The 22,724-nt window shown below is 45.7% G+C and overlaps 1 protein-coding gene across 1 annotated transcript; it reads left to right on the top strand.

The window, feature by feature from the left end:
- Positions 1–3,570: 3,570 nt before the first annotated feature.
- LOC139545003 (heat shock protein beta-8-like) lies at positions 3,571–19,781 on the top strand. The gene is made up of 3 exons (XM_071352308.1): positions 3,571–4,390; positions 7,400–7,463; positions 18,384–19,781. The coding sequence occupies exons 1-3, from the start codon at positions 3,988–3,990 to the stop codon at positions 18,562–18,564; spliced, it is 648 nt and encodes a 215-aa protein (XP_071208409.1). The 5' UTR covers positions 3,571–3,987; the 3' UTR covers positions 18,565–19,781.
- Positions 19,782–22,724: the final 2,943 nt, after the last annotated feature.

Genomic DNA, 22,724 nt, shown 5'->3' with positions numbered 1-22,724 from the left:
TAATGATATGCTACGCAGTTCGTAAGGATACCGTAGCTAACATACAGGTACATACTGCTGTAATGATATGCTACGCAGTTCGTAAGGATACCGTAGCTAACATACAGGTACATACTGCTGTAATGATATGCTACGCAGTTCGTAAGGATACCGTAGCTAACATACAGGTACATACTGCTGTAATGATATGCTACGCAGTTCGTAAGGATACCGTAGCTAACATACAGGTACATACTGCTGTAATGATATGCTACGCAGTTCGTAAGGATACCGTAGCTAACACACAGGTACATACTGCTGTAATGATATGCTACGCAGTTCGTAAGGATACCGTAGCTAACACACAGGTACATACTGCTGTAATGATATGCTACGCAGTTCGTAAGGATACCGTAGCTAACACACAGGTACATACTGCTGTAATGATATGCTACGCAGTTCGTAAGGATACCGTAGCTAACACACAGGTACATACTGCTGTAATGATATGCTACGCAGTTCGTAAGGATACCGTAGCTAACACACAGGTACATACTGCTGTAATGATATGCTACGCAGTTCGTACGGATACAGTAGCTAACACACAGGTACATACTGCTGTAATGATATGCTACGCAGTTCGTAAGGATACCGTAGCTAACACACAGGTACATACTGCTGTAATGATATGCTACGCAGTTCGTAAGGATACCGTAGCTAACACACAGGTACATACTGCTGTAATGATATGCTACGCAGTTCGTAAGGATACCGTAGCTAACACACAGGTACATACTGCTGTAATGATATGCTACGCAGTTCGTAAGGATACCGTAGCTAACACACAGGTACATACTGCTGTAATGATATGCTACGCAGTTCGTAAGGATACCGTAGCTAACATACAGGTACATACTGCTGTAATGATATGCTACGCAGTTCGTAAGGATACCGTAGCTAACATACAGGTACATACTGCTGTAATGATATGCTACGCAGTTCGTAAGGATACCGTAGCTAACATACAGGTACATACTGCTGTAATGATATGCTACGCAGTTCGTAAGGATACCATAGCTAACATGCAGGTACATACTGCTGTAATGATATGCTACGCAGTTCGTAAGGATACCGTAGCTAACAAATTGTCAGCCAAACACGACGTGTAACGTAACTTATTTGAAAAGTCATTACTTTCTTACATTGCTCAACATTTTCTTAACATTTGTCATAATTAAAGCAATGAATTTGTATCTGCACTCGTCGGACTTCGGCTGCATATTTTCCACAATTTTCTTCAAATCTGAAAATGTTGTGAAGCCACGCCCATTTTCGGAAAGAATTGTATTATGGGCCCTAAAAGCACGGAAATAGTGTCCACTGCTTGTATACTTCGTATTTTGGCGAATGTAGTACGACATTGGCATACTAACTATATCGATACTATGACCAATAAGCATAATACAGACTCAACGTACGTCACAAATAGTATGGTTAGTGCGGTTAGTATGAGTATTCGAACACAGTTCAAATGTATTTATCCAATTGTGGTGTCCATACAATGTGGTCTGAAATAACAATGAATATAATAATATCAACACTATGGCTTGACAGGTTGTAATAGATAAGTAGACAGGGCTAATGAAGGGGCTGCTGCAGTCACTATGGGAGCTCTTTCTAGAGCGCCCGGTTAAATTGTGCATAAGAGCATTTTTTTTACTATGTAAATCAAATCAAATCCAATTTTATTGGTCACGTACACGTGTTTAGCAGATGTTATTGCAGGTGTAGCGAAATGCTTGTGCTTCTAGTTCCAATGGCAGCAATATCTAACAATTTCACATTCAACAACTTGTGTTGTTCTGGGTCTTATTTATAATGCGTCTGCCGCCAATACAATCCCCCCCGGACATTCCTGCTTCATAGACAACAGCCCTAAGGGCAATAAAATAGGGGATGTGGGGCCATCCTCTTTGAAATGTTCAAACACATCCCCCCCAGTTCAACGAGGTCCCTACACATCAATCATCATGACAACTTCAAAGGAATAGATGCAATATAGACATAAATTAACACACACTCTAACACCTGACAACAGGAACAGGATGCCCTTATATGGGCATCACCACGTGACACCTTCCCGCCAGGATGTCCTGACCGGATGCCCATATTTGGGCATGCACACGTCATCCAGACATAGGCTCATAAATCAAATGTTTGACGCGCGCCGTCTACTTTATTCTCTCTAGCGTCTGATAAATGACTAAAATGTGAAATGTAAACATGATTAAAACATTCACAACTTCGTCAGGAAACATAAGGAAATTAAATCTGTAATTACAGTTATTGCATGCACGCACAGTGAAGGATAAACCTGTTAGAATAATATTGGTATAAAAGTAGAGATTCCCTGCACAGCCACAGGTGGCTGTTTTAAGCACTATATTTTGTGTCATTGTGATTACCTTATAGGGCACATCACTGCACTCTATACTCCTCTGTAAACTAGTCATCTCTGTATACCCATCGCAAGACCCACTGATTGACGCTTATTTATAAAACCCTCTTAGGCCTCACTCCCCCCTATCTGAGATATGTGCTGCAGCCCTCATCCTCCACATACAACACCCGTTCTGCCAGCCACATTCTGTTAAAGATCCCCAGAGCACACACATCCCTGGGTCGCTCCTCTTTTCAGTTCGCTGCTGCTATCGACTGGAACGAGCTGCAACAAACACTCAAACTGGACAGTTTTATCTCAATCTCTTCATTCAAAGACTCAATCGTGGACACGCTTACTGACAGTTGTGGCTGTTTTGCGTGATGTATTGTTGTCTCTACCTTCTTGCCTTTTGTGTCGTTGTCTGTGCCCAGTAATGTTTGTATCATGTTTTGTTCTGCTACCATGTTGTTTTGCTACCATGTTGTTGTCATGTGTTGCTGCCTTGCTATGTTGTTGTCTTAGGTCTCTCTTTATGTAGTGTCATGTTGTCTCTCTTGTCTTGATGTGTGTTTTGTCCTATATTTATATGTTATTTATTTTTATTTGTTTTATTTTTAATCCCAGCCCCTGCCCCTGCAGGAGGCCTTTTGCCTTTTGGTAGGCCTTCATTGTAAATAAGAATTGGTTCTTAACTGACTAATAGAGGTTAAAAAATACATTTTTATTTTCGACAGGAACAAAACGATAGGATTACAATATGATTCTAATAGAGGTGACAATCCTTTTTTAAATGTAACCTATATTTAACTAGGCAATCCTATATGATTCTATTGGAAAAATCACTAACTCTAAAGTATTTTTTGACTAAGGCCAACTGTACAGACACACCGTAAATACATGTCATACATACTGACAAACCTGACTCATTAGTTATATTGTTTTATCCGTATGGTGACATCAGTGTGTTTGCCCCTTGCTCTCCCCCAGCCTCTGAGTCTCCACCTATCTCCCAGGCTGCGCCTGAAGCCATGCGTTATTTTCTATTAAAAAGATAATGAGTCACTGGGGTATGGATGGTTTCAACGGACAAGACTGTTGGACCAGTGACACCATCCAGCGCTAATGGCTAAACTTGGACGGACAGGGAGGGGCTTCTTCTGTCAGCTGTTGCGTTGTGGCGCCCAGAGGCACCGCACACTTTCTGGACATTGTTGTGCACACTCACCGTCAGGCAAAACGGTAGCCATATAAAACGGTCTTCCAGTCGATATAAGGTCAGTTAAACTCAAAGACCGTATTCAACTTCGAGGATACTAAGGGAAGGGGTCGTCACAAGTCGATGTCCGTTATTTTGGGGTGATTCAATGCGTAACTGTCTTGAGCGCAACACTTGAAGAACATAGATACAATTTTGTTTTTAGGAAATCATCTGGTTTACAATTTTTTTTTCTCATTGTCTACTATATATTTATATTACTTTGGCAATTGTCAGCTTGGGGAGAGTAAACTTGGACAGAGTAAACTTTTTTCTTACTTTTCTTATTTGGAGCAGCAGCCAGTTGATCATGGCAGAAGACTTCTACACTCTGGGAACGCTGGGTAGTAGGCAGAGGGTCCCCCGAGACCCTTTCAGAGAGAGTCCGTCACTGGCCTCTCGGTTTATGGACGATGACTTTGGGATGTCCCCTTTCCCTGAAGACTTGTCAATGGACTGGCCCGGTTGGGCTCGGCCTAGCCGGCTCAGCACGCGGCTTTCCGCACCATTCACGGGCACTCTGCGCACAGGGTTTCCACCAACGCGTGCATCGACTGGGCAGCCGCCTGTGTACAGCACGAGATACAGCGAGTCCCCCCGCAGCTCTCCGACCCAGACGCCGGGAGAGCCGTGGAAAGTTTGTGTGAACGTCCACAGCTTCAAACCAGAGGAACTTAACATCAAAACCAAAGATGGGTTTGTAGAAGTATCAGGTGAGGACATATTAGTTTAGGCTCTATTCAATGTGTATCTCTGCGGCGTTACAGATTGCGCGATATAAATTTAAAGGTAATTTCCGATTGAGGCGTCATACTGTTTGCAGTGTTTACAGTGAACGTAGTCTCCGATAACGCGGGAACATTGCCTTTAAATTTCAATCACACTGTAACGCTGACCTTCCGCAATACGGATTGAATATAGCCATAGTCCTACTTCAAATATACAGTAATTGACTTGAACACATCTAAGAAAAAAGTGTCTATTGTCAGAGTGCAGTTGCTTTGGGGATCAATAAGAAACATTAACAACTGTACTTATATAGGCTATTGTGTCACATTTGAAAATGAAATGATATGCATCGTCTCATACATACAATTAAAGTACACAACAGACAGGATTATTTACAAAATAGTTATATTCATATTTAAAATATGTACATCATATATTCTCATAGCCAGCTCATATGATAAGGATGTTTGAATAGCCTACAACCTACAGTATATGGGGCAGTAGGGTCCATGACTTGCAGATTGCCAGCCCTGTTCATCAAGCCCAGGCACCTGTTCAGATGCCTCCAGAATCACTCACCCATGAGACAGATATAGATTTAAGTGAGGAAGGCCCATGACAACAGTCTCTGTCCAGAAGGAGACAAGCAACACACTGCTGTTAGTATTAGAGAATGTTTTGGAACTGTTATTCTGCCCGGTGATAGCTGACTAGACCCTTCAGTAATTATTTAATCATATGCTCTTGTTGTGCTACCATGCTCTGATCCTAGGAACCAAATACACTGAACAGCTTGTTTCTGGAAGTATTATTCTGCCTGGCGATAGCTGATTAGTGCCTACACCCCCCTTGAGTATTTAATCAATTCATACAGTATAATCTCTGAGTTTGTTTTGTTACCAAGCACTGAACTGATTTACTGAAGTAAAATGAACTACTGATTGTAGAACTAAATAAGTACAGGGGTTATATAAACCTTCTATCCAGGGCATCCATACAATCTTTGAGTTTGTTATGTTTTTACCAGGTCCTGAATGTTGGTTGAAATAAGTATAAAATATATTTAAAGCTGTCCATGGCTTCTTTAGACTGTAGACTAAATATTTAACGGACAACTGAAGAATGCCAGGTGGAGTGTAAGTTACCAGACTAGGCCTCATACGGAGCTTTTTATAAACACAGTGTTGGTATGCCATTAGGGTCATTCAGTCAGCTAGCGCCATGGAGCTAAGGCCTGCCTGCCTCTGGGGGCTCTTCCTGCCTGCCTGCCTCTGTGACCTGACCTGTTCTAAATGTGTGTCTGTGAGAGCATGTCATAAGCATGTTAAAGTCGGGGTTGACATGGCCAGTCCGTGCTTTCTCTCATGTCATGTGTAGATGGTAACCGTCAAAAGTCAACCTAACTTTGGCTGAACAGAGTTTTTGCCTCGTAGTAGTTTCTGAGTTATCACAAAGCAGTGTGTCCTTGGGGCTGCAGCAAAAAAAAAGACACTTGGAATGGATGTATATCATACTTGCAATTAAGAAACTAATGTGATCTGACAAGTGCAGTCTGAGTGTGTTACCAAGGCAGTTAGGAATGTGACATCCGTACCACACGGGACTGAGGGAGGATGAGAGGCTCAAGGAGACTGAAAGAGGGTGAGAGGTTCAGGGAGACTGAGAGGGTGAGAGGTTCAGGGAGACTGAGAGGGTGAGAGGTTCAGGGAGACTGAGAGGGTGAGAGGTTCAGGGAGACTGAGAGGGTGAGAGGTTCAGGGAGACTGAGAGGGTGAGAGGTTCAGGGAGACTGAGAGGGTGAGAGGTTCAGGGAGACTGAGAGGGTGAGAGGTTCAGGGAGACTGAGAGGGTGAGAGGTTCAGGGAGACTGAGAGGGTGAGAGGTTCAGGGAGACTGAAAGTGAGGCTGTGTTTGGTTGTGTTCTCTCCAGACCAGAGCTGTGGTTATGTTTCTGTTCTCTCCAGACCAGAGCTGTGGTTATGTTTCTGTTCTCTCCAGACCAGAGCTGTGGTTATGTTTCTGTTCTCTCCAGACCAGAGCTGTGGTTACGTTTCTGTTCTCTCCAGACCAGAGGTCTCCAGACCAGAGGTTATGTTTCTGTTCTCTCCAGACCAGAGGTTATGTTTCTGTTCTCTCCAGACCAGAGGTTATGTTTCTGTTCTCTCCAGAGCTGTGGTTATGTTTCTGGTCTCTCCAGAGCTCTAGGCCAGTCCAGCACTTTCCTCAGGTGTAGACGTCACACCGCGGGGGTATAAGGTTGCACATAGCTGGGTGGGACGGAGCAGAGGGTAGGGGTGTTGGGCAGCGGCTGCTACACTGACATTTATCATTCAGAGCAGCTGCACAGACAGGAGTCATAAACAGGACGTTATTAAGATGGGGTGTCCTTCATTCTGGGGCTTTCCAGATCTTTCTTTCCATTTCTCTATTCCTCCCTCTGTCAGGGTTGGCGATTTCATCATCTGAGAAGAAGTAGGGTTAATATGGGAAATGGGGAGGTGTGTTCTGTGTCATTCCTGTGATTATAATAAAGTCCTTTTTTAATTTACTTAACTAGACAAGTCAGTTAAGAACAAACTCTTATTTACAATGACTGCCTACCGGGGAACAGTGGGTTAACTGCCTTGTTCAGGGGCAGAACGACAGATGTTTACCTTGTCGGCTCGTGGATTTTATCCAGCAACCTTTTGGTTACTGACCCAACGCTCTAACCACTAGGCTACCTGCTGCCCCTTTGAGTTGAATTTAATTTAATTATATGACCCACCCTTACACCAAGGACTATGTCTAAACTCCATGTTAACTTCTGGACTCTAGAATCCTGCGTTTTAGATAACGACACCGAGATTTTTGCCACATGACATGTTGTTGATTGCATCTCCCACTTATCAGAAGCTATGACCAAGCGAGAGAGATTACACAATTTGACAAAGTATCACTTGTTGGGGGTCGTTGCACTCTGTTCATTGTATTTCATGTTGTTTTTCCCACAGGGAAACATGAAGAGAAGCAGGAGGAAGGAGGCATTGTGACAAAGAACTTCACAAAGAAGATACAGTGAGTATCCATAGCTGCCTGGAACAATAACAACAACAACTAAAAAAACAATAACATCAACATCAACAACAACAACAACAACAACAACAACAACAACAACCGATAAACCAATGCGCCTTTAGGATCACTTTACTTATTGCAGTCTCCTCAGTACCCACATACTATCAGCAGTCTCCTCAGTACCCACAGTCTATCAGCAGTCTCCCCAGTACCCACAGGTTGTCAGCGGTCTCCTCAGTACCCACATACTATCAGCAGTCTCCTCAGTACCCACAGTCTATCAGCAGTCTCCTCAGTACCCACAGGTTGTCAGCGGTCTCCTCAGTACCCACATACTATCAGCAGTCTCCTCAGTACCCACAGTCTATCAGCAGTCTCCTCAGTACCCACAGGTTGTCAGCGGTCTCCTCAGTACCCACATACTATCAGCAGTCTCCTCAGTACCCACAGTCTATCAGCAGTCTCCCCAGTACCCACAGGTTTTCAGCGGTCTCCCCAGTACCCACAGGTTGTCAGCAGTCTCCCCAGTACCCACAGGTTTTCAGCGGTCTCCCCAGTACCCACAAGTTGTCAGAGGTCTCCCCAGTACCCACAGGTTTTCAGCAGTCTCCCCAGTACCCACAGGTTTTCAGCAGTCTCCCCAGTACCCACAAGTTGTCAGCGGTCTCCCCAGTACCCACAGGTTTTCAGCGGTCTCCCCAGTACCCACAGGTTTTCAGCGGTCTCCCCAGTACCCACAAGTTGTCAGCGGTCTCCCCAGTACCCACAAGTTGTCAGCGGTCTCCCCAGTACCCACAAGTTGTCAGCGGTCTCCCCAGTACCCACAGGTTTTCAGCGGTCTCCCCAGTACCCACAAGTTGTCAGCAGTCTCCCCAGTACCCACAAGTTGTCAGCGGTCTCCCCAGTACCCACAGGTTTTCAGCGGTCTCCCCAGTATCCACAAGTTGTCAGCGGTCTCCCCAGTACCCACAGGTTGTCAGCAATCTCCCCAGTACCCACAGGTTTTCAGCAGTCTCCCCAGTACCCACAGTCTATCAGCAGTCTCCCCAGTACCCACAGGTTTTCAGCAGTCTCCCCAGTACCCACAGGTTTTCAGCAGTCTCCCCAGTACCCACAGGTTTTCAGCGGTCTCCCCAGTACCCACAGGTTGTCAGCGGTCTCCCCAGTACCCACAGACTATCAGCAGTCTCCCCAGTACCCACAGACTATCAGCAGTCTCCCCAGTACCCACAGACTATCAGCAGTCTCCCCAGTACCCACAGACTATCAGCAGTCTCCCCAGTACCCACAGACTATTAGCAGTCTCCTCAGTACCCAAAGGTTTTCAGTGGTCTCCCCAGTACCCACAAGTTGTCAGCGGTCTCCCCAGTACCCACAAGTTGTCAGCAATCTCCCCAGTACCCACAGACTATCAGCAGTCTCCCCAGTACCAAAAGACTACCAGCAGTCTCCCCAGTACCCACAGACTATCAGCAGTCTCCTCAGTACCCACAGGTTGTTATCAGTCTCCTCAGTACCCACAGGTTGTTATCAGTCTCCTCAGTACCCACAGACTATCAGCAGTCTCCCCAGTACCCACAGACTATTAGCAGTCTCCTCAGTACCCACAGGTTTTCAGTGGTCTCCCCAGTACCCACAAGTTGTCAGCGGTCTCCCCAGTACCCACAGGTTGTTATCAGTCTCCTCAGTACCCACAAGTTGTTATCAGTCTCCTCAGTACCCACAGGTTGTTATCAGTCTCCTCAGTACCCACAGGTTGTTATCAGTCTCCTCAGTACCCACAGGTTGTTATCAGTCTCCTCAGTACCCACAGGTTGTTATCAGTCTCCCCAGTACCCACAGGTTGTTATCAGTCTCCCCAGTACCCACAGGTTGTTATCAGTCTCCTCAGTACCCACAAGTTGTTATCAGTCTCCTCAGTACCCACAGGTTGTTATCAGTCTCCTCAGTACCCACAGGTTGTTATCAGTCTCCTCAGTACCCACAGGTTGTTATCAGTCTCCTCAGTACCCACAGGTTGTTATCAGTCTCCTCAGTACCCACAGGTTGTTATCAGTCTCCTCAGTACCCACAGGTTGTTATCAGTCTCCTCAGTACCCACAGGTTGTTATCAGTCTCCTCAGTACCCACAGGTTGTTATCAGTCTCCTCAGTACCCACAGGTTGTTATCAGTCTCCCCAGTACCCACAGGTTGTTATCAGTCTCCTCAGTACCCACAGGTTGTTATCAGTCTCCTCAGTACCCACAGGTTGTTATCAGTCTCCTCAGTACCCACAGGTTGTTATCAGTCTCCCCAGTACCCACAGGTTGTTATCAGTCTCCCCAGTACCCACAGGTTGTTATCAGTCTCCTCAGTACCCACAGGTTGTTATCAGTCTCCCCAGTACCCACAGGTTGTTATCAGTCTCCTCAGTACCCACAGGTTGTTATCAGTCTCCCCAGTACCCACAGGTTGTTATCAGTCTCCCCAGTACCCACAGACTATCATCAGTCTCCTCAGTACCCACAGGTTGTCAGCAGTCTCCTCAGTACCCACAGGTTGTTATCAGTCTCCTCAGTACCCACAGACTATCATCAGTCTCCTCAGTACCCACAGGTTGTTATCAGTCTCCTCAGTACCCACAGACTATCATCAGTCTCCTCAGTACCCACAGGTTGTCATCAGTCTCCTCAGTACCCACAGGTTGTCATCAGTCTCCCCAGTACCCACAGGTTGTTATCAGTCTCCTCAGTACCCACAGGTTGTTATCAGTCTCCTCAGTACCCACAGGTTGTTATCAGTCTCCTCAGTACCCACAGGTTGTTATCAGTCTCCTCAGTACCCACAGGTTGTTATCAGTCTCCTCAGTACCCACAGGTTGTTATCAGTCTCCCCAGTACCCACAGGTTGTTATCAGTCTCCCCAGTACCCACAGGTTGTTATCAGTCTCCTCAGTACCCACAGGTTGTTATCAGTCTCCTCAGTACCCACAGGTTGTTATCAGTCTCCTCAGTACCCACAGGTTGTTATCAGTCTCCTCAGTACCCACAGACTATCATCAGTCTCCCCAGTACCCACAGGTTGTTATCAGTCTCCTCAGTACCCACAGACTATCATCAGTCTCCCCAGTACCCACAGGTTGTTATCAGTCTCCTCAGTACCCACAGGTTGTTATCAGTCTCCTCAGTACCCACAGACTATCATCAGTCTCCTCAGTACCCACAGGTTGTTATCAGTCTCCCCAGTACCCACAGGTTGTTATCAGTCTCCTCAGTACCCACAGGTTGTTATCAGTCTCCTCAGTACCCACAGACTATCATCAGTCTCCTCAGTACCCACAGGTTGTCAGCAGTCTCCTCAGTACCCACAGGTTGTCAGCAGTCTCCTCAGTACCCACAGGTTGTTATCAGTCTCCTCAGTACCCACAGACTATCATCAGTCTCCTCAGTACCCACAGGTTGTTATCAGTCTCCTCAGTACCCACAGACTATCATCAGTCTCCTCAGTACCCACAGGTTGTCAGCAGTCTCCTCAGTACCCACAGGTTGTCATCAGTCTCCCCAGTACCCACAGGTTGTTATCAGTCTCCTCAGTACCCACAGGTTGTTATCAGTCTCCTCAGTACCCACAGGTTGTTATCAGTCTCCTCAGTACCCACAGACTATCATCAGTCTCCTCAGTACCCACAGGTTGTTATCAGTCTCCTCAGTACCCACAGACTATCATCAGTCTCCCCAGTACCCACAGGTTGTTATCAGTCTCCTCAGTACCCACAGACTATCATCAGTCTCCTCAGTACCCACAGGTTGTTATCAGTCTCCTCAGTACCCACAGACTATCATCAGTCTCCTCAGTACCCACAGGTTGTCAGCAGTCTCCTCAGTACCCACAGGTTGTTATCAGTCTCCTCAGTACCCACAGGTTGTTATCAGTCTCCTCAGTACCCACAGGTTGTTATCAGTCTCCCCAGTACCCACAGGTTGTTATCAGTCTCCTCAGTACCCACAGGTTGTTATCAGTCTCCTCAGTACCCACAGGTTGTCAGCAGTCTCCTCAGTACCCACAGGTTGTTATCAGTCTCCTCAGTACCCACAGGTTGTCAGCAGTCTCCTCAGTACCCACAGGTTGTTATCAGTCTCCCCAGTACCCACAGGTTGTTATCAGTCTCCCCAGTACCCACAGGTTGTTATCAGTCTCCTCAGTACCCACAGGTTGTTATCAGTCTCCTCAGTACCCACAGGTTGTTATCAGTCTCCCCAGTACCCACAGGTTGTTATCAGTCTCCCCAGTACCCACAGGTTGTTATCAGTCTCCTCAGTACCCACAGGTTGTTATCAGTCTCCTCAGTACCCACAGGTTGTTATCAGTCTCCCCAGTACCCACAGGTTGTTATCAGTCTCCCCAGTACCCACAGGTTGTTATCAGTCTCCTCAGTACCCACAGGTTGTTATCAGTCTCCTCAGTACCCACAGGTTGTTATCAGTCTCCTCAGTACCCACAGGTTGTTATCAGTCTCCTCAGTACCCACAGGTTGTTATCAGTCTCCTCAGTACCCACAGGTTGTTATCAGTCTCCTCAGTACCCACAGGTTGTTATCAGTCTCCTCAGTACCCACAGGTTGTTATCAGTCTCCCCAGTACCCACAGGTTGTTATCAGTCTCCCCAGTACCCACAGGTTGTTATCAGTCTCCCCAGTACCCACAGGTTGTTATCAGTCTCCTCAGTACCCACAAGTTGTTATCAGTCTCCTCAGTACCCACAGGTTGTTATCAGTCTCCTCAGTACCCACAGACTACCAGCAGTCTCCTCAGTACCCACAGACTATCAGCAGTCTCCTCAGTACCCACAGGTTGTTATCAGTCTCCTCAGTACCCACAGGTTGTTATCAGTCTCCCCAGTACCCACAGGTTGTTATCAGTCTCCTCAGTACCCACAGACTATCATCAGTCTCCTCAGTACCCACAGACTACCAGCAGTCTCCTCAGTACCCACAGACTATCAGCAGTCTCCTCAGTACCCACAGGTTGTTATCAGTCTCCTCAGTACCCACAGGTTGTTATCAGTCTCCTCAGTACCCACAGGTTGTTATCAGTCTCCCCAGTACCCACAGGTTGTTATCAGTCTCCTCAGTACCCACAGACTATCAGCAGTCTCCTCAGTACCCACAGGTTGTTATCAGTCTCCTCAGTACCCACAGGTTGTTATCAGTCTCCCCAGTACCCACAGGTTGTTATCAGTCTCCTCAGTACCCACAGGTTGTTATCAGTCTCCTCAGTACCCACAGACTATCATCAGTCTCCTCAGTACCCACAGGTTGTTATCAGTCTCCTCAGTACCCACAGGTTGTTATCAGTCTCCTCAGTACCCACAGACTATCAGCAGTCTCCTCAGTACCCACAGGTTGTTATCAGTCTCCCCAGTACCCACAGGTTGTTATCAGTCTCCTCAGTACCCACAGGTTGTTATCAGTCTCCCCAGTACCCACAGGTTGTTATCAGTCTCCCCAGTACCCACAGGTTGTTATCAGTCTCCCCAGTACCCACAGGTTGTTATCAGTCTCCCCAGTACCCACAGGTTGTTATCAGTCTCCTCAGTACCCACAGGTTGTTATCAGTCTCCTCAGTACCCACAGGTTGTTATCAGTCTCCCCAGTACCCACAGGTTGTTATCAGTCTCCCCAGTACCCACAGGTTGTTATCAGTCTCCCCAGTACCCACAGGTTGTTATCAGTCTCCCCAGTACCCACAGGTTGTTATCAGTCTCCCCAGTACCCACAGGTTGTTATCAGTCTCCCCAGTACCCACAGGTTGTTATCAGTCTCCCCAGTACCCACAGGTTGTTATCAGTCTCCTCAGTACCCACAGGTTGTTATCAGTCTCCCCAGTACCCACAGGTTGTTATCAGTCTCCTCAGTACCCACAGGTTGTTATCAGTCTCCTCAGTACCCACAGGTTGTTATCAGTCTCCTCAGTACCCACAGGTTGTTATCAGTCTCCCCAGTACCCACAGGTTGTTATCAGTCTCCCCAGTACCCACAGGTTGTTATCAGTCTCCTCAGTACCCACAGGTTGTTATCAGTCTCCCCAGTACCCACAGGTTGTTATCAGTCTCCTCAGTACCCACAGGTTGTTATCAGTCTCCCCAGTACCCACAGGTTGTTATCAGTCTCCTCAGTACCCACAGGTTGTTATCAGTCTCCTCAGTACCCACAGACTACCAGCAGTCTCCTCAGTACCCACAGACTATCAGCAGTCTCCTCAGTACCCACAGGTTGTTATCATTCTCCCCAGTACCCACAAGTTGTTATCAGTCTCCTCAGTACCCACAGGTTGTCATCAGTCTCCTCAGTACCCACAGGTTGTTATCAGTCTCCCCAGTACCCACAGGTTGTCATCAGTCTCCTCAGTACCCACAGGTTGTCATCAGTCTCCTCAGTACCCACAGACTATCAGACAGACATTTCACACATCTATTGTTATACAATCCAATATAAAAAATGTTGGCTCATTCCTAGGCGTGCAAAACAATAACAACAACCGATGAACAGTTGTTCCTTAAGGATTACCCTACTTCCTACACTCTACCCACGGGTTATCAGATGTTTCAAACAGCTCTTTTCATATCAGCCAATATTTAAGGTGCCGCTCATTCCTAGACGCCCTGAACATCAACAACCGATGAACAGTTGTTCCTTTAGGATTACCCTACTTCCTACAGTCTTCCCACAGCTAATCTAGCAGACATTTCAAACATCTATTGTCATATGATCTTATATCTAAAAATCAGCTGATTGTCCCAGTTACCCAAGAAAGGCATGTAGTGTGTAGAATGTTCCATAGAGCCATGCCCCTGTTAATTGGGACTATGGAACATCAGACAGTGGTGCTAATCATGAGTTCAGGGGCACTGGCTGCCTTCCAAACAGCACTGTCTTCCCTACAGTACACAGTACACAACACCCTATAGGCCCCAGTCAAAAGTAGTGTACTATATAGGGAATAAGGGGCCATTTGGGACACAGGTAGTGTCTTACAGGCGTCACTTCAATGTTGTTCATTTCCCCTTGGCTAATTAGTAGGCAGCTGGTCTGCACCGGCTCCAGCACTACTCTCTCTCTCTGTCATCATATCACCAAGCCCTGTAATTGGAATCCCTTAGATCACACAAACACTCACACCTGCACGCACACACACACACACACACACACACACACACACGCACACACACACATGCACACACACACACACACACACACACACACACACACACACACACACACACACACACACACACACACACACACACACACACACACACACACACACACACACACACACACACACACAGAAACACACAAACACACACACACGTTGTGCTCCAGCTAAGCTAAACCAGAAGCAAGAGACGGACTGAGAGATAGAATAGTGTGTATAAAAATAACTGTCCTCAATACAGGAATCCTCTGGCTGTAGAGTACAGTAGGCTACACTCAGTGGAGAGAGAGAGAGAGGAGACATTCCTGTACTGCCTAATCTAATGTATACATGCATGAGAAACCGTGTGTTGTTTTTAGTCTAAAAGACTAGAGCTGGGCTATTTCTGGCAGGTTATTCAACTCTGATGCACATTGAGCCGAGTCACAGTCAACAGCCTTTAACTGTGACTGTATTCATGATACTGCTCGGCTTCTTTTGCCATTATTGATCTATCAATTGATTGTGGTCTTATAGGATGGTGTCTGTATAGATAGGATTCAATCAAAAATGATTAAAATGATTAACTACAGATCATTTTCCTCTAAATGTTCTGGAGTGAAAATATAGTGCAGCACCAAGGTTAACTACTTTAGTTATTCTAGAAGCAAACACATTGTAACTCAATGTCCCTGGAAGTCTCTCTCTGGAATGTCACTCCTGTGTGTTTTGCTGTGAAGGTCTTAGTGTGTTTGTTATTCAGGGCTGTGGGTGGATTGTCATTGTCACTTTGCCTCCTGTCTCTATTCCTGTGATAGACATAATAATACTGGACTGCTTCAGATTGACTCAGTCCATCAGCTGCACGGACACACACACACACACACACACACACACACACACACACACACACACACACACACACACACACACACACACACACACACACACACACACACACACACACACACACACACACACACACACACACACACACATACACACACACACAGACACACACACATACACTCACACTCACTCACACAGACACACACTCACACAGACAAACACAGACTCACACACACTCTCTGTATTTTTCTCTCGCTCTCTTTCTCTCTCTTCTATCTCTCCTCTCTCTCTCTTCCCCCAAGCCCTGTTTCACTACCCCTGATTTTTTTTTAAATATTGGACAGTTTTTGGCAACCATACAGAATCAATAGGCTAGATAAAAAGAAGTGTAGCCAGAGTTAAAGAAAAAACCCATCCGGACAGATAAGGCTCTCCAGCCCGGTGTGGCTCGTAATAAGCCGGATGAGTGATTTGACTTTGTCAGAGAGACACTGACTATGCCATGCTGCATTGAGAAAATCGGGGACCGTGAATTGAAGCCTTGAAGCCAGGGATGATTTATCCTGAAGTCTTTAGTCGCTTCCAACTTTCCACACGAGTGTGTCTGAGGGATCTCTTTCCCCTCACTCTTTCCCTTCTATCCATTGGTCCCTGGCCTCCTTGAACTCCTGTCTTATGGACAGGCAATTGTCAGTTGTGTGTGAAGATGGTAGACTGTAGAGGGGTTATGCTAATGAAATGGACTGTAGACTCTAGGTCTAGGCCTATGAGGCTGGGTTGTTTATTTAAGGACCTAGGAACACTTGGCAGCTCATATGGAAACTCCTGTGACGGATGGACGGAGGGCTTTATTTGGCCATGCTCCTTGACAAAGACCAGATACCAGTCCGTTTGGGGTCGCTGTCTCTCGTCCGTTCTCGCTCTTTCTCTCCCCTTCCTCTCTCTCGGTCCTTCTGGTGTTTTCTCTTTTCTCTCTTTTCTCTCTTTTCTCTCTTTTCTCTCTTTTCTCTCTTTTCTCTCTCTCTCTCTCTCTCTCTCTCTCTCTCTCTCTCTCTCTCTCTCTCTCTCTCTCTCTCTCTCTCTCTCTCTCTCTCTCTCTCTCTCTCTCTCTCTCTCTCTTTTTATCTCTCTCTCTGTCTGTGGGTCTGTCTTTATGTCTCTCTCTCACTCTCTGTCTTTCTTTCTTTCTTTCTCTCTATCTCGCGCAATTTATCTGACTGACAACGTTAGCATCTGTACTGTAAGCAAGGTCACACATATGACTATGACGAGAATGTGTGTTTAGAACTGTTATAGGATGGACATGCTACTACAGTGTCATAAGTGAGAAAATACAAGACAAAGCTCAGTATAGGTTAATAAATACCACGCTGACGTTTGTGGGATACAAGGCTAGTTCTAGCTCAAACCCAGAGCCATACAGTATACTTCTGTCTGGGCTATCTTCCAAGGATACTGTATTTCCTATCTTCTCCAAGGTCATCTTTGAATCTCTGTCTGTTTATCTCATATTGGTTCAATCATAGCAGGGTTGCGTCCGAAAATGCAACCGATTCCCTATATAGTGCACTAATTCTGACCGGTGCATGGGCACTGGTTAAAGGTAGTGCACTACATAGGGAATAGGATACCATTTCAAAAGCAATCTCTGTCCGTTTATCTCATATTGGTCCAATCACACAAGTCCTCCTCTCTCCATCCTTCAGCATTCTCCTAAACATTTTGACGGAAGGTAATACTGTATCTCACTTCTATTCCTGTCAACACAGAACTCATTTCTCTGTCTTTTTCTCACTCTCTCTCTTTCTCTCACTCTAACTAAATAAATGTATCTCTCCCCTCTCTAAACTCTCTGTCTCTCCCTCTCGCTCTAAACTCTCCGTCTCTTCCTCGTTCTCTTGTTCTCTCTCCCTCTCTTTCCTTTAGAATTCTCTTAAACATTTTGACTGAAGGTAACAATATCTCACTGAATCTCTCTTGCTCTATTTCTCTCTCTCTCTCTCATTTTCCCTCTTTCTTTCTTTCTTTCTTTCTTTCTTTCTTTCTCTCTCTCTCTTTCCCTCTCTCACTACACATTTATGAGGAAGCCATTTATGCTAATCTAGTCATATACAATATGTATCATATTTTCAGTACAAAAAACATGGGGGGAAATGGAGAAAGAAAAAGCTATTTTGTCTAACTTGAAATTGTCTGCTACCCGTCCACCTGGCTGTTGGGATGAGCTGGTTAGAAAAGTATGTAGATGGAAATTGCAGGTGATAATAAACTTTGCATCAGACAGCCATTTTATGTGTAATTGGAATCTTTATTTCTCAGTCCTGCGCCTGGAGCGAGTCCGTCTCATTTCTTCCTCTTCTTCTTTATTATTTTCTCCCTCATGGCGCCACAAAGATGATGGCAGCCAGAACATTTTAATGAAAACCTGGAAAATACATTTACATGTATCTCTGGGGTGTGAGATTACGCATTCGGAATGAGCTAAGGCCAAAGAGGGAGAGAAAAAAATAGTTTTCAACAACAATTTCATCTGCAGCCAAGGTTTCTCCTCACGGACAGTTTTACACCCTCTGTTTATAACTGATAGTGTTAAATCCTCTGTTTATAACTGGAGGCTGTTATGAGATAGTGTTAAATCCTCTGTATATAACTGGAGGCTGTCGACAAGATGTCAATCAAATCTGTGTCTTGGCACCAAACGGTATTTGCAGTACTGCTGAGGTGAGGTTCATGTTTTTAAGACATCCAAGCACAGGGGTGTACACTTCCTTTTTCTTGCTCTTTCTCTCACACCTGTTCTCTCTGTTTTTGTAGTTACCAACCTTTTCAAGACCCTCAAGCTTAAAAGTCTATGTACGAGTCTCTCACATATGTTCTCTCTTTCTCTCTCCTTCCCAGGATTCCAACCGACGTTGACCCTGTGACGGTCTTCGCCTCCTTGTCGCCAGAGGGGGTGTTGATCATCGAGGCGCGGCAGAGCCCTCCCTACTACCTCTTCAGTAACGAAGGTCCCCAGGGAGAGATGGAGGAGGCCAGCCAGAGCCAAGAGGCCAGGCCCCAAGAGGCTGCCATGGTTTAGGACGAAGCCCAGGACCGAGCTCTCTTCCCTAGGGAGACACAGGCTCACCCCGGGCCCCCCATTCAGGGAAACCATGACGTACAGAGCCACATTTGACCCCAAAATCATGTTTGTTTGATTATTGGCACTAATGCTACTCCATAATTGAGCATCCAGCAGAGTAGAGGAAGAGCTAACATGTTCAAAGCCTTGGAGATCCTCAGCATATGTTGTAGCCCCCTACATCACCCTATTCCCTTTGTAGACTACTTCTGACCCCTATATAGGGAATAGGGTGCCAAAGAAACACCCTGATTTTCATTTTGAGTGTAAAGTAATCGCTCCATCATCCCCCTAAAACATTTTTGCCGGTGTTTCTCTTGGTAGCCATGCTGCTTGGTTCTCGCACCAATTTAATTTCAAGTCAGAAACTAAATCAATCCCACTGTCTCACAGTAGCATTGCTACTGACCTGTTTAGATACAGACAGAGGCTGGCTCAAGGCTGGGAGCCCCGTCTATCTGGGTCGTTCCGTAATGTCATGTCTCCCTTCAGTATTTCACACGTTATTTGACGTTTATGCATCATGCAATGTCTTTTATGTGTAATTGATCCATTGTCAATCATATTATGTTGAATGGGTAAATTAAAGAAGCTCATTGAAATTCATAAGCAAGTTGTACAATATGACTGAGTAGTCTCATTATCGTTATAGTGTGTTATAGAGTGTTGATATTGTATTATACCCCAATGTAGGTGACTGACTGTAAATAAATTGCACTGTAGCTTACCTACCATATATACCGATCCAAATACATACACAGGTCTATTCAAGTGCCGTGATTGCCCTAACTAGAGGTCTTACAAAATAATGTTCTTTGCATTTTTTTATTTGTACATGTGATGATGACATTGTGTTGGTTCTTGGTGCAAAGGTATTAAACTTTTTGCCAGACTTCTCCCATCCCTCTCTCATCACCTCCCTCCTCCTCCCCCACTCTCTCTCTGCCATCCCTCCCTCCTCACCTCCCTCTGCTCTCCCTCCTTTTCTCTCCTCCCTCTCGCTCTCTCCCATCCCTCCTCTCCTCCCTCTGCCGTCCCTACTCCTACCCCCCCACCTCTCTCTCCCATCCCTCCCTCCTCTCCTCCCTCCGCCCTCCCTCCTCTCCTCCTCCCTCTCTTCCCTCTTCTTGATATCTTTGTATTTGTTTATGCAATAAAACCTCCCATCAATCCCAGTGTGTGTTCACATCTGTGTGTTTTGTTCTGTGGATTTGTGCCATGTACAGTATGGGCCAGAATCCAAGATGTCCGTTCGACAGTGCCCAACAACAATAATTGGGTAACATATCAGTGCATTTGGAAAGTATTCAGACCCCTTGACTTTTTCTACATTTTGTTACTTTACAGCCTTATTCTAACATTGATTACATTGTTTTTTTTCTTCTCAATCTACACACAATACCCCATAATGACAAAACAAAAACAGGTTTGGATTTTTTTTGCAATCTTATTAAAAATGAAAATCTGAAATGTCACATTTACATAAGTATTCAGACCCTTTACTCAGTACTATGTTGAAGCACATTTGGCAGCGAATACAGCCTTGAGTCTTCTTGGGTACGACGCTACAAGCTTGGCACACCTGTATTTGGGGAGTTTCACCCATTGTTCTCTGCAGATCCTCTCAAACTCTGTCAGGTTGGATGGGGAGCGTCGCTGCACAGCTATTTTCAGGTCTCTCCAAAGATTTTTCAGAGGGTAAAAGGCTCTGTCTAGGCCACTCAAAGTCATTCACAGACTTGTCCCTAAGCCACTCCTGCGTTGTCTTGGCCGTGTGCTTAGGGTCGTTGTCCTGTTCGAAGGTGAACCTTCACATCAGTCTGAGGTCCTGAGTGCTCTGAAGCAGGTTTCATCAAGGATCTCTCTGTACTTTGCTCTGTTCATCTTTCCCTCGATACTGACTAGTCTCCCAGTCCGTGCCGGTGAAAAACATCCCCACATGATGTTGCCACCACCATGCCTGCCACCACCATGCTTCACTGTAGGGATGGTGCCAGGTTTCCTCTAGACGTGATGCTGCCACCACCATGCCTGCCACCACCATGCTTCACTGTAGGGATGGTGCCAGGTTTCCTCTAGACGTGATGCTGCCACCACCATGCCTGCCACCACCATGCTTCTCCGTAGGGATGGTGCCAGGTTTCCTCTAGACGTGATGCTGCCACCACCATGCTTCACTGTAGGGATGGTGCCAGGTTTCCTCCACACAGGAGGCTTGGCGTTCAGGCCAAAAAGTTCAATCTTGGTTTCATCAGACCATAGAATCTTGCTTCTCATGCTCTGAGAGTCCTTTAGGTGCCTTTTGGCAAAGTCCAAGCGGGCTGCCATGTGCATTTTACTGAGAAGTGGCTTCCATTTGGCCACTCTACCATAAAAGCCTGATTGGGGGAGTGCTGCAGGGATGGTTGTCCTTCTGGAAGGCTCCATCTCCACAGAGGAACTCTGGAGCTCTGTCAGAGTGACCATTGGGTTCTTCCCTGACCATGGCCCTTCTCCCCCGATTTCTCAATTTGGCTGGGCTGCCAGCTCTAGGAAGAGTCTTGGTGGTTCCAAACTTCCTCCATTTAAGAATGATGTGTTCTCGGGGACCTTCAATGCTGCAGAAATATTTTGGTACTCTTCCCCAGATCTTTGCCTCGCCACAATCTTGTCTCGGGACCTCTACAGACAATTCCTTTGACCTCATGGCTTGATTTTTGCTCTGACATGCACTGTCAACTGTGGGACCTTATATAGACAGATGTGTTCATTTCCAAATCATTTCCAATCAATTGAATTTACCACAGGTGGACTTCAATCAAGTTGTAGAAACATCTCAAGAATGATCAATAGAAACAGGATGCACCTGAGCTCAATTTCGAGTCTCATATCAAAGGGTCTGAATACTTACAGTTGAAGTCGGAAGTTTACATACACTTAGGTTGGAGTCATTAAAACACGTTCTTCACCCACTCCACAAATTTCTTGTTAACAAACTATAGTTTTGGCAAGTCGGTTAGAACATCTACTTTGTGCATGACACAAGTAATTTTTCCAACAATTATTTACAGACTGATTATTTAACTTATAATTCACTGTATCACAATTCCAGTGCGTCAGAAGTTTACATACACTAAGTTGACTGTGCTTTTAAAAAGCTTGGAAAATTCCGGAAAATGATGTCGTGGCTTTAGAAGCTTCTGATAGGCTAATTGACATAATTTGAGTCAATTGGAGTTGTACCTGTGGATGTATTTCAAGGCCTACCTTCAAACTCAGTACCTCTTTGCTTGACATCATGGGAAAATCAAAAGAAATCAGCCAAGACCTCAGACCTCAAATAATTGTAGACCTCCACAAGTCTGGTTCATCCTTGGGAGCCATTTCCAAACGCCTGAAGGTACCACATTCATCTGTACAAACAATAGTACGCAAGTATAAACACCATGGGGTCACGTAGCCGCCATACCGCTCAGGAAGGAGACGTGTTCTGTCTCCTAGAGATGAACGTACTTTGGTGCGAAAAGTGCAAATCAATCCTAGAACAACAGCAAAGGACCTTGTGAAGATGCTGGAGGAAACAGGTACAAAAGTATCTATATCCACAGTAAAACGAGTCCTATATCGGCATAAGCTGAAAGGCCACTCAGCAAGGAAGAAGCCACTGCTCCAAATACGCCATCAAAAAGACAGACTACGGTTTGCAACTGCACATGGTGACAAAGATCGTACTTTTTGGAGAAATGTCCTCTGGTCTGATGAAACAATAATAGAACTGTTTGGCCATAATGACCATCGCTATGTTTGGAGGAAAAAGGGGGAGGCTTGCAAGCCGAAGAATACCATCCCAACTGTGAAGCACGGGTGAGGCAGCATCATGTTGTGGGGGTGCTTTGCTGCAGGAGGGACTGGTGCACTTCACAAAATAGATGGCATCATGAGGAGAGAAAATTATGTGGATATATTGAAGCAACATCTCAAGACATCAGTCAGGAAGTTAAAGCTTGGTCGCAAATGGGTCTTCCAAATGGACAATGACCCCAAGCATACTACAAGATTGGAAAGCAGCTGCGGTCATCCCCCTCTTCAAAGGGGGGGACACTCTTGACCCAAACTGCTACAGACCTATGTCTATCCTA

The sequence above is a fragment of the Salvelinus alpinus genome, chromosome 19, assembly GCF_045679555.1.
Source record: "Salvelinus alpinus chromosome 19, SLU_Salpinus.1, whole genome shotgun sequence".
In the NCBI taxonomy this organism is placed as follows: Eukaryota; Metazoa; Chordata; class Actinopteri; order Salmoniformes; family Salmonidae; genus Salvelinus; species Salvelinus alpinus.
Note: the sequence above shows the minus strand (reverse complement) of the source record. Positions and strands in the feature narration are given on the sequence as shown.